General features: G+C 36.6%; 1 protein-coding gene across 4 annotated transcripts in view; it reads left to right on the top strand.

The window, feature by feature from the left end:
- LOC117343610 (plexin domain-containing protein 1-like) overlaps positions 1-17,225 on the top strand; it is a 150,848-nt gene that overhangs the window by 82,288 nt on the left and 51,335 nt on the right. For all 4 annotated transcript variants that reach the window (XM_033906045.1, XM_033906046.1, XM_033906043.1 and 1 more), the window contains exons 3-5: positions 11,279-11,398; positions 15,236-15,305; positions 16,906-17,028. In XM_033906045.1, the coding sequence (XP_033761936.1) occupies positions 11,279-11,398; positions 15,236-15,305; positions 16,906-17,028 (313 nt within the window). The remainder of the gene's footprint in view (positions 1-11,278; positions 11,399-15,235; positions 15,306-16,905; positions 17,029-17,225) is intronic.

Here is a 17,225-nt window from a genome sequence, read left to right on the forward strand (position 1 = left end):
TTCAGAATTGCTGGGTCAAGGTCAAGCTCACCATTGCTATTTTCTGAAAAAAATCCTTCTGTGAGAGCTCTAGCATTTTTATTTCTTGAAGGATTTTCATCAAACTTCACACACTAATCAAATTAAGGACCATAATATTTCAGACAAGTTTCAGTTTCATCATGGTCACTGCTCTAGTCGGCTTCATTCCTTGAGGGTTTTAGATCTATCTTCAGACACTTTTAAAGGACCATTGCAGGTATAGAGGGGGTCTATAGGGGACATGTATTGCTTCAGCAATTCTCAATACGCTTGTATAGATGTTTTTAGATAATAAATTTAAGTCTAACTTATATAATTTGCATTTAAGCCATCTAACTCTGTGCCTTTCAAAGCAAGTCTGTAAAGCACTCTGTAATGTTTTGATATATAAAATACCCAGTGCCAACCCTGCCTTGACAATAACCACCTTCACAGTACAACGGACTGCTGTTTTCTGTTGATTCTAGTTAGCAACACGGAAGTTATTGAGATATGGCAGTAGGCTAGACTGGGAGACATGTCAGTGTTAATGCTGATTGTGTAAGCGATCACTGGTCCATACCGCGTGAATACAGCGTGAATACAGCGTATACATCGACCACTTTAGCAGACATGGGTCTAGTCATGGATAATACAACCATTTGTCTTTGTAAAAGTTGCGTCCTGATGTAGAATCAGACAAGTAGGAATCCTTTCCAGCCTATCAGGAAGTATTGGTTAAAGTAACCGGTTTAGGCTGGAACATATTACACCTCTGTAAACACCATGTTGAGACTTGTAGTCCAATATTCACATGAAATTGACACTAGTCAATTGTCAGCGTTAGTTAATGACGTTCCCTAAAGACCGGGTCAGATTTGACCAATGTCCAGATTCTCATGTACTGGACATTAGGGCTATTCTGATTGGATGATTCAGCTTTTCTACCTTCCTGTGCTAATAGGTCCCCTGACAAATACTTTCCGATGCGGATTTGTGACAGCCATGGTAAAGAGACAATACAGCAATGTATGGTCAGTTAATCAGAGACTGTAGAAATCTTATTAGAGCTGACCAGTAGCTTGACCAGAGTAAAAGATAGCAGACATATAGAAGGATCTGATCTAGTTAAAGGGTTAGGAGATTGAGGGGTAAGGTGATAGAGGTGTGAAAAGGGGTAAAGAGATTAGGGGGATGAAGGGTATTGAGGGGTAAGGAGGGATAGAGGGGTTAGGGAATAGAGGGGTAAGGGGATAGAGGTGTGAAGAGGGGTAAAGAGATTAGGGGGATGAAGGGGATTGAGGGGTAAGGAGGGATAGAGGGGTTAGGGAATAGAGGGGTAAGGGGATAGAGGTGTGAAGAGGGGTAAAGAGATTAGGGGGATGAAGGGGATTGAGGGGTAAGGAGGGATAGAGGGGTTAGGGGATAGAGGGAGGGGTAAGGGGGTTTAGAGGGGTAAAAGGGTTAGGGGGATAGAGGTGAAAGTGGGGATAGAGGGGTTAGGGGATTGAGGGGTAAAGTGGGGTAAAAGGGTAAGGTGGATGAAGGGGATTGAGGGGGTAAGGAGGGATAAATGGGTTAGGGGGGATAGAGGGAGGGTAAGGGGGTTAGAGGTGTAAAGAGGGGTAAAAAGGTTAGGGGGATGAAGGGGATTGAGGTGAAAGTGGGGATAGAGGGGTTAGGGGATTGAGGGGTAAGGGGGTTAGAGGTGTAAAGAGGGGTAAAAAGGTTAGGGGGATGAAGGGGATAGAGGTGAAAGTGGGGATAGAGGGGTTAGGGGATTGAGGGGTAAGGGGATAGAGGTGTAAAGAGGGGTAAAAGGGTTAGGGGGATGAAAGGGATTGAGGGGTAAGCAGGGATAGAGGGAGGGGACAGAGGGAGGGGTAAGGGGGTTAGAGGTATAAAGAGGGGTAAAAGGGTTAGGGGGATGAAGGGGATAGAGGGGTTAGGGGGTAGAAGGGTAAAGAGGGATAGAGGGGTAAGGAGGGATAGAGGGGTAAGGGGGATAGAGGGGTTAGGGGGGGTAGAAGGGTAAAGGGGGATAGAGGGGTAAGGAGGGATAGAGGGGTAAGGGGGGATAGAGGGGTTATGGGGTGGAAGGGTAAAGAGGGATAGAGGGGTAAGGGGGGATAGAGGGGTTAGGGGGGATAGAGGGGTAAGGAGGGATAGAGGGGTTAGGGGGGATAGAGGGGTTAGGGGGGATAGAGGGGTAAGGAGGGATAGAGGGGTAAAGGGGGATAGAGGGGTAAGGAGGGATAGAGGGGTAAGGAGGGATAGAGGGGTAAGGGGATAAAGGGGATTGGGGATAAATGGGTTAGGGGGATAAAGGGGGTAAAGGAGATAAAGGGATTAGGGGCAAAATTGGTTAGAAGGAATAAAGGGGTTAAGGGGACGAGGGAGATAAAGATGATTAGGTATAAAGGGGATAAAGGAATGAGGGGATAAAGGGGTTAGGGGATAAAGGAGTGAGGGGATAAAGGGTATTAGGGGGATGAATAGGTTCTGTAGGCCTTTAATATCTTTGTATTTTCACCTTCACTAAAGCTATGTATAAGCTCTCGGTTCCCTGTCTAAAAATTGTGATGATTTGTCGTCCTTTTAATAAAAGTTTTGGATGTAAGTAACAATAGGGTTCTAATGGTTTTCATTCAGTTGAGAGAAAAAAAAAATTGGTAAAATCCAACAAATATTTCATGTTTTAAGTTTGACAAATTCCTTTAGATTACAGGACCCTGTGGCTGCACTTTAATCATAAACACAAAGATTATCTTTTAAAAAGTCTGTAATGTTATTTTCAAGAAATATGATTAAATTGAGTGATTGGGAAAATTAAGGTCAGAATTAGTAAAATACAGGGCCAATTTTAGACCTTGGCCCCAGTACCTGACTCTTAAGACAGGGCCAATTTTAGACCTGGCCCCACCAGTACCTGACTCTAAAGACAGGGCCAATTTTAGACTTGGCACCACCAGTACCTGACTCTAAAGACAGGGCCAATTTTAGACGTGGCACCAGTACCTGTCTCTAAAGACAGGGCCAATTTTAGACTTGGTACCACCAGTACCTGACTCTAAATACAGGGCCAATTTTAGACCTGGCCCCAGTACCTGACTCTAATTACAGGGCCAATTTTAGACTTGGTACCACCAGTACCTGACTCTAAAGACAGTATAACAAAATCCGTGTCAGAGGTCCATGAAACTGATAGAAGAATAGTTTATTCTATAATGGTCTTTGTCTCCTGGCTAGATAACATTACAATCTCGGGGGAATAGAGAAACATGCATGTATTCCATTTCTCAGAACAATTTGACTTTTACACGATGGATAAAGCATTGTTGGGAATGTTATAGCTATATGGACGTTGTTAGTTAACTTCCTCATTCTATAGCCCTAGTGTTGTAAAGAAGTTCATAACCAAAACATAATAATATCCTTCTCTTCTACCAGTGATCTTCTCTCTTATAAAAAAAACATGATTATTTAATCCATTGCAGTATTGTCCATCACAGATATATAACCATTTCATTGTCTATATCACAGATATATTACCATTTCATTGTCCGTCACAGATATATTACCATTTCATTGTCCGTCACAGATATATTACCATTTCATTGTCCATCACAGATCTATTACCATTTCATTGTCCAACACAGATCTATTACCATTTCATTGTCCGTCACAGATCTATTACCATTTCATTGTCCGTCACAGATATATTACCATTTCATTGTCCGTCACAGATATATTACCATTTCATTGTCTATATCACAGATATATTACCATTTCATTGTCTATATCATAGATCTATTACCATTTCATTGACCATCACAGATCTATTACCATTTCATTGTCTGTCACAGATATATTACCATTTCATTGTCTGTCACAGATCTATTACCATTTCATTGTCTGTCACAGATCTATTACCATTTCATTGTCCGTCACAGATCTATTACCATTTCATTGTCTGTCACAGATCTATTACCATTTCATTGTCTATCATAGATCTATTACCATTTCATTGTCTATCACAGATCTATTACCATTTCATTGTCTATATCATAGATCTATTACCATTTCATTGTCTATCACAGATCTATTACCATTTCATTGTCTATATCATAGATCTATTACCATTTCATTGTCCGTCACAGATCTATTACCATTTCATTGTCCGTCACAGATCTATTACCATTTCATTGTCTATCACAGATCTATTACCATTTTATTGTCTATCACAGTTCTATTACCATTTCATTGTCGTCATAGATCTATTACCATTTCATTGTCCGTCACAGATCTATTACCATTTCATTGTCCGTCACAGATATATTACCATTTCATTGTCCATCACAGATCTATTACCATTTCATTGTCCGTCACAGATCTATTACCATTTCATTGTCCATCACAGATCTATTACCATTTTATTGTCTATCACAGATCTATTACCATTTTATTGTCTATCACAGTTCTATTACCATTTCATTGTCGTCATAGATCTATTACCATTTCATTGTCTATCACAGATATATTACCATTTCATTGTGTATATCATAGATCTATTACCATTTCATTGTCCATCACAGATATATTACCATTTCATTGTCCATCACAGATCTATTACCATTTCATTGTCTGTCACAGATCTATTACCATTTCATTGTCCATCACAGATATATTACCATTTCATTGTCCGTCACAGATATATTACCATTTCATTGTCCGTCACAGATATATTACCATTTCATTGTCCGTCACAGATATATTACCATTTCATTGTCCATCACAGATCTATTACCATTTCATTGTCTATATCACAGATCTATTACCATTTCATTGTCCATCACAGATCTATTACCATTTCATTGTCCGTCACAGATCTATTACCATTTCATTGTCTATATCATAGATCTATTACCATTTCATTGTCCATCACAGATCTATTACCATTTCATTGTCCATCACAGATCTATTACCATTTCATTGTCTATCACAGATATGTTACCATTTCATTGTCCGTCACAGATCTATTACCATTTCATTGTCTATATCACAGATCTATTACCATTTCATTGTCCATCATAGATCTATTACCATTTCATTGTCCGTCACAGATCTATTACCATTTCATTGTCTATATCACAGATCTATTACCATTTCATTGTCCGTCATAGATCGATTACCATTTCATTGTCTATATCATAGATCTATTACCATTTCATTGTCTATCACAGATCTATTACCATTTCATTGTCCGTCACAGATCTATTACCATTTCATTGTCTATCACAGATATATTACCATTTCATTGTCTATCACAGATATATTACCATTTCATTGTCCGTCACAGATCTATTACCATTTCATTGTCCGTCACAGATCTATTACCATTTCATTGTCTATCACAGATCTATTACCATTTCATTGTCCATCACAGATATATTACCATTTCATTGTCCGTCACAGATCTATTACCATTTCATTGTCTATCACAGATCTATTACCATTTCATTGTCCATCACAGATCTATTACCATTTCATTGTCCGTCACAGATCTATTACCATTTCATTGTCTATATCACAGATCTATTACCATTTCATTGTCCGTCATAGATCGATTACCATTTCATTGTCTATATCATAGATCTATTACCATTTCATTGTCTATCACAGATCTATTACCATTTCATTGTCCGTCACAGATCTATTACCATTTCATTGTCTATCACAGATATATTACCATTTCATTGTCTATCACAGATATATTACCATTTCATTGTCCGTCACAGATCTATTACCATTTCATTGTCCGTTATAGATCTATTACCATTTCATTGTCTATATCACAGATCTATTACCATTTCATTGTCCATCACAGATCTATTACCATTTCATTGTCCGTCACAGATCTATTACCATTTCATTGTCTATATCATAGATCTATTACCATTTCATTGTCTGTCACAGATATATTACCATTTCATTGTCTATATCATAGATCTATTACCATTTCATTGTCTGTCACAGATATATTACCATTTCATTGTCCGTTATAGATCTATTACCATTTCATTGTCTATCACAGATCTATTACCATTTCATTGTCCGTCATAGATATATTACCATTTCATTGTCTATATCATAGATCTATTACCATTTCATTGTCTGTCACAGATATATTACCATTTCATTGTCCGTTATAGATCTATTACCATTTCATTGTCTATCACAGATCTATTACCATTTCATTGTCTGTCATAGATCTATTACCATTTCATTGTCCATCATAGATCTATTACCATTTCATTGTCCGTCACAGATATATTACCATTTCATTGTCCGTCACAGATCTATTACCATTTCATTGTCCGTTATAGATCTATTACCATTTCATTGTCTGTCACAGATCTATTACCATTTCATTGTCTATCAGAGATATATTACCATTTCATTGTCCGTCATAGATCTATTACCATTTCATTGTCTATCACAGATCTATTACCATTTCATTGTCTGTCCCAGATCTATTACCATTTCATTGTCCGTCACAGATCTATTACCATTTCATTGTCCGTCACAGATCTATTACCATTTCATTGTCCGTCACAGATCTATTACCATTTCATTGTCTATATCACAGATCTATTACCATTTCATTGTCTATCACAGATATATTACCATTTCATTGTCCGTCATAGATCTATTACCATTTCATTGTCTATCACAGATCTATTACCATTTCATTGTCTGTCACAGATCTATTACCATTTCATTGTCCGTCACAGATCTATTACCATTTCATCGTCCGTCACAGATCTATTACCATTTCATTGTCCGTCACAGATCTATTACCATTTCATTGTCCGTCACAGATATATTACCATTTCATTGTCTATCACAGATCTATTACCATTTCATTGTCCATCACAGATCTATTACCATTTCATTGTCCGTCATAGATCTATTACCATTTCATTGTCCGTCACAGATCTATTACCATTTCATTGTCTATATCATAGATCTATTACCATTTCATTGTCCATCACAGATCTATTACCATTTCATTGTCCGTCATAGATCTATTACCATTTCATTGTCCATCATAGATCTATTACCATTTCATTGTCCGTCACAGATCTATTACCATTTCATTGTCTATATCATAGATCTATTACCATTTCATTGTCCATCACAGATCTATTACCATTTCATTGTCCGTCATAGATCTATTACCATTTCATTGTCCATCATAGATCTATTACCATTTCATTGTCCGTCACAGATCTATTACCATTTCATTGTCTATATCATAGATCTATTACCATTTCATTGTCCATCACAGATCTATTACCATTTCATTGTCTATCACAGATATATTACCATTTCATTGTCCGTCATAGATATATTACCATTTCATTGTCTATATCACAGATCTATTACCATTTCATTGTCTATCACAGATATATTACCATTTCATTGTCTATCACAGATCTATTACCATTTCATTGTCCGACACATGGTGGCCATCTTTGATTTTGACAGTTGAAGTTAATTCCCCTTTGTCCCTATTTGTGCCCATTTGATTTTTAGTCTGATCCAGAAAATAAGATGGCTACCAGGCATTTTCCGTAGCATCCATTTGAAAATCCTTGAAATTTTTATTTTGTCAAGAAAATTTTCTGACATTTTAAATACATCTCTTACGAAATTTGAAAGATTAAATTCAGGTAGGATTTGTTACCACGATATAATTTCATAAGAACTCTTGTTTCATTTTCAAATTTTATGTATATTGATACAAGGATCTTTGTCACTCTGGCATCAGTTGGGCATGCAATGCTTCGTCCCTTACTTTGCTCTTGTTAGACAAAAAGGCTGAGTTAATGGTGACTTTATGGACTCTGAGATAACACCAGAACATTTCTATCTCAGTAAGACATCAGACACTCCTCAGTTGTCAGTGAATAAAACACTCATCGTAAGTGGTGTAAATGGACTTTCAATAGGATCCAGTTTGTAATCAGGGCCCGTAACTCTGGATGGTTTGTACCCCTGTTATGTAAAGTGTGTTCCAGTTTGTCGTCTGTCTATTAAGGAACTGACCGGTCTAATCAATCTATATAAAGCAGGCATATCTTCCGGTCATCCCTCTGTCCATTAGTGATGATGGACACCATTATCCAGAGTTACCAGTAATAAACGCCAATCAGTGACCAATATACAGCCCTGCTGGCACATAACATTGATATTTATGCGTGAGTAGACTTGCCAAAGTCAGAAATACTGAAGCTTTCCATCCATGTAAACTTTCCATATATAAGGTTTATACCAAAAAGTAAATATGACTTCTTCCAACATATATCTGCCTTTTCTCTAAGTTTCTGATTACTCTGCTTTTAACTGTGAGGTCATCCTGATGCTGGTCATAGCTGGCCTGCTCAAACATCACAAAACATGCTGGAATCAGCAGATATTTTATTCTTTTTCTTGAAGATTGTAACACCATAACTTTCTTATGCCCCATCATGAAATATGGGGTATAGAAAGCGTTACCCATGCCCTTTCTGTCCCGTCCCATCCCATTGTCAGGTGGCAGCAAGGTAATTCAGTCATTCAGTCTAACAGACACTTTTCAGTTCAAAAATTTATCTCTTAAAAAAGATCAGAGAATATTGCTTGAAGTACAACTAAATGCTTTTTAACACTTAGTTACTCTATAGATTTTAATGTCTGTGACAAGATAGCTAGTAAGCTACTGGTTTATCGGTTAGAGGACTCTATGACCAAATACTGAATCACGCACGATTGGTATAACGTACACTACGCTTTGAAATCCGTTAACAGAGACCTCTTCTGACACATAAAGTCGGTAATGTCCTTCCTTAGTGTAAATATCTGTCTACACGAACCAACATGTTCCAAAAATCATTACAGCCTTCAAGGTTGTTCAGGGTCAAATGCTGTCTGGCCAGTCAAAACTAGTCCATAATGGTAATCTAGGAGAATGACAAGACACATAATTACCTCCCCTGATGGATTATAGATGGCCTTGGTATGTACCCTTTGTAAGTCATCTGATTCATTTACTTAGTCTGGTTTCTATACAGTGAAACCTGACTATACTGACACACTTGGGACCAAGTCACTGTGTCGGAAATGGCAATGTTTCACTTTATAAGAATTCAGTAGCCAGATTTTTAGAGAATAGAAGTATTGTGAAAGGTATATATATTCTATTTCATTGTACGATATGAAGTTTGACATGTGTGTTACTTGCTTATAATGCCTGATGGTACCATGCTATTACCACCATGGTTCCCACTTTGAGAGCTTTACATTAACTAGATTTGATATAGAGACGTACATAGAAGGTTTCCTAATAACACATGAAATTTTATCATTAGAGGATTGGAAGCACATGCTAGTTATGAGATAAATTGATGCCCTCCTGTGTGCCAATATGATAAAACTTAATCTGCCATGGTGATAGGCCGAGAGGCCAGTTTAACCACTGCCATGGTGATAGGCCGAGAGACCAGTTTAACCACTGCCCTGGTGATAGGCCGAGAGGCCAGTTTAACCACTGCCATGGTGATAGGCCGAGAGGCCAGTTTAACGACAGCCCTGGTGATAGGCCGGGAGGCCAGTATAACCACTACCCTGGTGATAGGCAGAGAGGCCAGTTTAACGACAGCCCCGGTGATAGGCCAAGAGGCCAGTTTAACCACTGCCCTGGTGATAGGCCGAAAGGCCAGTTTAACCACTGCCCTGGTGATAGGCCAAGAGGCCAGTTTAACCACTGCCCTGGTGGTAGGCCAAGAGGCCAGTTTAACCACTGCCCTGGTGATAGGCCGAGAGGCCAGTTTAACCACTGCCCTGGTGATAGACCGGGAGGCCAGTTTAACCACTGCCATGGTGATAGACCGGGAGGCCAGTTTAACCACTGCCATGGTGATAGGCTAAGAGACCAGTTTAAACATTGACCTAATGATAGGCCAGAAGGCCAGTTTAACCACTGCCCTGGTGATAGGCTGAGAGGCCAGTTTAACCACTGCCTTGGTGATTGGTCGAGAGGCCAGTTTAACCACAGCCCTGGTGATAGGCCAAGAGGCCAGTTTAACCACTGCCCTGGTGATAGGCCGAGAGGCCAGTATAACCATTGACCTAGTGATAGACCAAGAGGCCAGTTTAACCACAGCCCTGGTGATAGGCCAAGAGGCCAGTTTAACCACTGCCTTGGTGATAGGCCGAGAGGCCAGTATAACCACTGCCCTGGTGATAGGCCAAGAGGCCAGTTTAACCACTGCCCTGGTGATAGGCCAAGAGGCCAGTTTAACCACTGCCCTGGTGATAGGCCGAGAGGCCAGTATAACCATTGACCTAGTGATAGACCAAGAGGCCAGTTTAACCACAGCCCCGGTGATAGGCCGAGAGGCCAGTTTAGCCACTGCCCTGGTGATAGGTCGAGAGACCAGTTTAACCACTGCCCTGGTGATAGACCGAGAGGCCAGTTTAACCACTGCCCTGGTGATAGGCCAGGAGGCCAGTTTAACCACTGCCCTGGTGATAGACCAGGAGGCCAGTTTAACCACTGCCCTGGTGATAGACCAAGGGGCCAGTTTAACCACTGCCCTGGTGATAGGATGAGACTGCCCTGGTGATAGGCCGAGACTGCCCTGGTGATAGGTCGAGACTGCCCTGGTGATAGGTCTAGAGACCATCAATTTAACAAATCTGCCCTATGTTAAGGCTGAGTGGCCAACAGTCTGATAAGACAAAGCTGTTGTCAATGGGTGTAATTGGATTTCCATGTTGATGTTGCACAGAATCCATAATCCCTGTAACCATGAAATAGTCATAAACGATGAGAGGTTGTCTAAGGTCATGGTGGGGCAGTCAGAGTTTGTGTAGTATATATATATAGTAAGGTCACAGACTGGAGATGAGATAGAACTCGTATACATTATGGTATGGACTGGAAACCACAGCTGTATATTGTCCATTGAAAACTTATTGAGCATAATTTGTCCACAGGTTTCCACATAATTTCATAGAATTCTTTGGCATTCCATTTCTGTGGAAAATGTCCGTTACAAGTAGTTTCCACAGTAAAAGAATTTTGATAAGAAGACACTTTGTTAAAAACCTATAATTGATTATAGTACCGTAGTCTTAGTTTATAAGATAATTACTTGTCTTATTATAGAAATCACATGAAATGTCTGGCTTAATTACTGTCTAAATTTGTAAGAAACATTTGTCTTTCCAGGATGACCATAAATACTACCACTCACAGATTTTACCCCCTGAGTATGTGGAAAATCACTGGGTGGAGCAGAAGGACGCTATTCGGCACAAAACACTGTCCAACAACTACAGAGTAGCTGTCGTAAGTATCAAAACAACAATGTCGTATTTAAAAAAAAATTGTCAATTAAAACTACAGAGTAGCTGTCGTAAGTATCAAAACAACAATATTGCTTTTTTAAAAAATTGTCAATTAAAACTACAGAGTGGCTGTCGTAAGTAAACATTATTACAGGAGATATACGGTAATGTAAGTAAACATTATTACAGGAGATATACGGTAATGTAAGTAAACATTATTACAGGAGATATACAGTAATGTAAGTAAACATTATTACAGGAGATATACGGTAATGTAAGTAAACATTATTACAGGAGATATACGGTAATGTAAGTAAACATTATTACAGGAGATATACGGTAATGTAAGTAAACATTATTACAGGAGATATACAGTAATGTAAGTAAACATTATTACAGGAGATATACGGTAATGTAAGTATAACATTATTACAGGAGATATACGGTAATGTAAGTAAAACATTATTACAGGAGATATACAGTAATGTAAGTATACATTATTACGGGAGATATACAGTAATGTAAGTAAACATTATTACAGGAAGTACGGTAATGTAAGTAAACATTATTACAGGAGGTACGGTAATGTAAGTAAACATTATAACAGGAGATATACAGTAATGTAAGTTAACATTATTACAGGAGATATACGGTAATGTAAGTAAACATTATTACAGGAGGTACGGTAATGTAAGTATACATTATTACAGGAGGTACGGTAATGTAAGTAAACATTATTACAGGAGATATACGGTAATATAAGTAAACATTATTACAGGAGATATACGGTAATGTTAGTAAACATTATTACAGGAGATATACGGTAATGTAAGTAAATATTATTACAGGAGATATACGGTAATGTAAGTAGATATTATTACAGGATATATACGGTAATGTAAGTAAACATTATTACAGGAGATATACAGTAATGTAAGTAAACATTATTACAGGAGGTATACGGTAATATAAGTAAACATTATTACAGGAGATATACGGTAATGTTAGTAAACATTATTACAGGAGATATACGGTAATGTAAGTAAATATTATTACAGGAGATATACGGTAATGTAAGTAGATATTATTACAGGATATATACGGTAATGTAAGTAAACATTATTACAGGAGATATACAGTAATGTAAGTAAACATTATTACAGGAGGTACGGTAATGTAAGTAAACATTATTACAGGAGATATACAGTAATGTAAGTAAACATTATTACAGGAGATATACGGTAACGTAAGTAGATATTATTACAGGAGGTACGGTAATGTAAGTAAACATTATTACAGGAGATATACGGTAATGTAAGTAAACATTATTACAGGAGGTACGGTAATGTAAGTAAACATTATTACAGGAGATATACAGTAATGTAAGTAAACATTATTACAGGAGATATACGGTAACGTAAGTAGATATTATTACAGGAGATCTACGGTAATGTAAGTAAACATTATTACAGGAGATATACGGTAATGTAAGTAAACATTATTACAGGAGATACGGTATTGTAAGTAAACATTATTACAGGAGATATACGGTAATGTAAGTAAACATTATTACAGGAGATATACGGTAATGTAAGTAAACATTATAACAGGAGATATACGGTAATGTAAGTAAACATTATTACAGGAGATATACTGTAATGTAAGTAAATATTATTACAGGAGATATACGGTAATGTAAGTAGATATTATTACAGGATATATACGGTAATGTAAGTAAACATTATTACAGGAGATATACTGTAATGTAAGTAAATATTATTACAGGAGATATACGGTAATGTAAGTAGATATTATTACAGGATATATACGGTAATGTAAGTAAACATTATTACAAGAGATATACGGTAATGTAAGTAAACATTATTACAGGAGGTATACGATAATGTAAGTAAACATTATTACAGGAGATATACGGTAATGTAAGTAAACATTATTACAGGAGGTATACGGTAATATAAGTAAACATTATTACAGTAGATATACGGTAACGTAAGTAAACATTATTACAGGAGGTACGGTAATGTAAGTAAACATTATTACAGGAGATATACGGTAATGTAAGTAAACACTATTACAGGAGATATACGGTAATGTAAGTAAACATTATTACAGGAGATATACGGTAATGTAAGTAAACATTATTACAGGAGATATACGGTAATGTAAGTAAACATTATTACAGTAGATATACGGTAATGTAAGTAAACATTATTACAGGAGATATACGGTAATGTAAGTAAAACATTATTACAGGATATATACGGTAATGTAAGTATACATTATTACAGGAGGTACGGTAATGTAAGTAAACATTATTACAGGAGATATACGGTAATGTAAGTAAACATTATTACAGGAGGTACGGTAATGTAAGTATACATTATTACAGGAGGTACGGTAATGTAAGTAAACATTATTACAGGAGATATACGGTAATGTAAGTAAATATTATTACAGGAGATATACGGTAATGTAAGTAGATATTATTACAGGATATATACGGTAATGTAAGTAAACATTATTACAGGAGGTACGGTAATGTAAGTAAACATTATTACAGGAGATATACGGTAATGTAAGTAAATATTATTACAGGAGGTACGGTAATGTAAGTAAACATTATTACAGGAGATATACAGTAATGTAAGTAAACATTATTACAGGAGATATACGGTAATGTAAGTAAACATTATTACAGGAGATATATGGTAATGTAAGTAAATATTATTACAGGATATATACGGTAATGTTAGTAAATATTATTACAGGATATATACGGTAATGTAAGTATACATTATTACAGGAGATATACGGTAATGTAAGTATACATTATTACAGGAGATATACAGTAATGTAAGTATACATTATTACAGGAGATATACGGTAATGTAAGTATACATTATTACAGGAGATATACAGTAATGTAAGTAAATATTATTACAGGAGGTACGGTAATGTAAGTAAACATTATTTCAGGTTTAATATAAAATTTGATGAAGAATCGTTGGTAGACATTCTAGTTATACTATTACATATGAAGTTTCCTGCTCTGATGACATTGATGAAGTTTGAGCCCTGAAGATAATATTGATATAAAGAGATGATGTTATGACAAGTGTCTGGTATATTAGGGGGGAGTCTCGTCATGACAAGTGTCGGTATATTAGGGGGGAGTCTCGTCAGTTGTTTCCGGGGTAATAAGTGTTATCAATTTGGTCTGAAGACAAGGTTAAAAGCTCTTTGATTTGTAAAGGCTGTAATCAATGTTAGGTCAACTGTCCTTGTTGATTGTTCTGTCTGGGAAACTAAATCAACCTCCTACAGACATCCGTGTAAAAATATGTTTGTAATTAAGTCTGATCTGATGGCGTAGTGTCAATTAAATGATTTATCAGGTAAACAATGCCATGATCTTTGAGATATGTAAGTGACATTTCATATTATTATTAAGTCTATTCGAATTATTCAAATAAATTGTCAAATTAATTTTCTCGGTAATAGGACAAATAAATGTCAGTGGATTATTCTTCTACACAACAATGGTATGATGTCATTATTGATGATGTCACAATAGGGTTATTACATATGTTACATGTGTCTTGACATATAACATGGTATATCAGGTTGGTTATATGTACCATAATTTCTCCGAGATCTTTCAATTGTCTTTCAGAAAAATGTTTATCTACATCCTTGTTTAATGTACCAGGTTAAATGACCATGTGGTTCCAGCTTTTTCCACAAGGTCTAGATACGGGAGAAAATTTCCATGTTTATTACACAAAATAAACTTTTCTGCTTTGTTTTTTTTTTTCAGAGCGTACAGATGAATTTCAATTTCCGCTTCTATGGTCATGAGATAAATTCTGTTACCATAGCAACAGGAGGTGAGTTACCATAGTGACAGGAGGTGGGCAGAACAGTTTTAACTTGTGATTACACATTTAACTATCCTTACGTATTCTCAGTAAAAATGAAATTTATTTCATGTATCTATAAAATATTTTTTCATCGTGGTATCTCGACAGTTGTTAATGCAGTCAGGAGAGTGTTCCGATTCCGATTGGTGATACTTCTGTGATTCATGTCAGTACTTTGATCAACATGGCCGCCGTATTATTTCTCAATCTTAATATCTGCAGATATAAAGGACAGATTTTAATGTTACTCTATCGAATAGGAAACAGTTATCAAAGGACCAAAGTTAACACCAAGTGGTCGTACCATCAAACATTTCTAAAAGAACTTATCAAAATTCTTCATTGTTTAATATAATTAAAAGATTAATGTGCTTGTACCCTGTATTAAAAATAGAGTATAAATGTTTTGTGGTATACAGATATATATCAGAGATTTGAAGGTCCATGGGTTACGCCACACTCATGTCATCACAATGTGTGGCTTTGTACAGATGCCTTATGATCTCTCTACATGCACGATGTTCTGGCTTAAATGTCAACTGCACTTTTTTCAAATTGTTTGGGAGAACATTTCTACTTCTGTACTATTTCCTTTCTAAAAACAAACTGTAGATGTAGAATTGTACGTTGTCCCTGTGTAATTTGGAAGCCTGTTTATTTCAAACAAAAATATTGTTCCCAACAGTTACGATCAGGTGCTTGGCAATCAGCAGCCATAGTCCATGAGGTCGTCTAGACCATTTGATAGAATTTTAACTCTTGTGTGCTGTTAAATTTGATAGAATTTTAACCCTCGTGTGCTGTTAAATTTGATAGAATTTGAACTCTTGTGTGCTGTTAAATTTGATAGAATTTTAACCCTCGTGTGCTGTTAAATTTGATAGAATTTTAACCCTCGTGTGCTGTTACATTTGATAGAATTTTAACCCTCGTGTGCTGTTAAATTTGGATTGGATTCTCTGTACAGGTGTAGCGTCTCAACTTCGAAACAAGTTAAAAAAAATTTGAATATAAAGTTGAACATCAAATCTTATGTTCCGTGATATGTCCAGGAATTCTCGGTTATTGTTCTAGTAAAAAAAAATATATAGCATTATGGACAAATGAAGAGAAGAAGTTCAGTGTAAAATTTTGTAACCCTTGTCGATACTTGGTGCTGACTCAGCGAGGGATAATTTCTTTTTAACTCATTCCAAAGAGCATTAGTGTAGTAAGCCAGAGGTTTGATCCCCAGTGGAGACATAAAAAAAACAATAAACTCTTGTTTCATAATGTATCAACATACAGAGAGAAAAACAATAAACTCTTGTTTCATAATGTATCAACATACAAAGAGAATAGGTCTTCTGAACATTTATGTAAGTTGTAAGATTTGAAGTGAAATGTTTCGCAAGAAGTTCTCTCATTTGTGCTCTACCATAAATGATAATAATTTGGTTAAAATTCTTTCTATTGATATACGTCATGTATTGAACCTTAAGTTTCTGAAATAGTGCCGATACTACAAGGTTTAGCAGTATACAGATATCTTGATTAAAACGTTAATTCTATTTTCCTGATGTTTTAGGTTTCCTTTATATGAGTCCATTTCTCCATAAATGGCTGACAGCGACACAGTACATAGCTCCATTGATGGGTAACTTTGACACAACGCTGGGAAACACTTCAGAAATACTCTACAAGGACTACAGTAAGTACATTATCAGGGTTTACTGACAACCAAGGCCATCAAGGTTTACTGACAACCAAGACTATTAGAGTTAACTGACAACCAAGGCCATCAAGGTTTACTGCCAACCAAGGCCATCAGGTTTACTGACAACCAAGACCATTGGGGTGTACTGACAACCGAGGCCATCAGGTTTACTGACAACCAAGACTATTAGA

Source organism: Pecten maximus, chromosome 15 (assembly GCF_902652985.1).
Source record: "Pecten maximus chromosome 15, xPecMax1.1, whole genome shotgun sequence".
In the NCBI taxonomy this organism is placed as follows: Eukaryota; Metazoa; Mollusca; class Bivalvia; order Pectinida; family Pectinidae; genus Pecten; species Pecten maximus.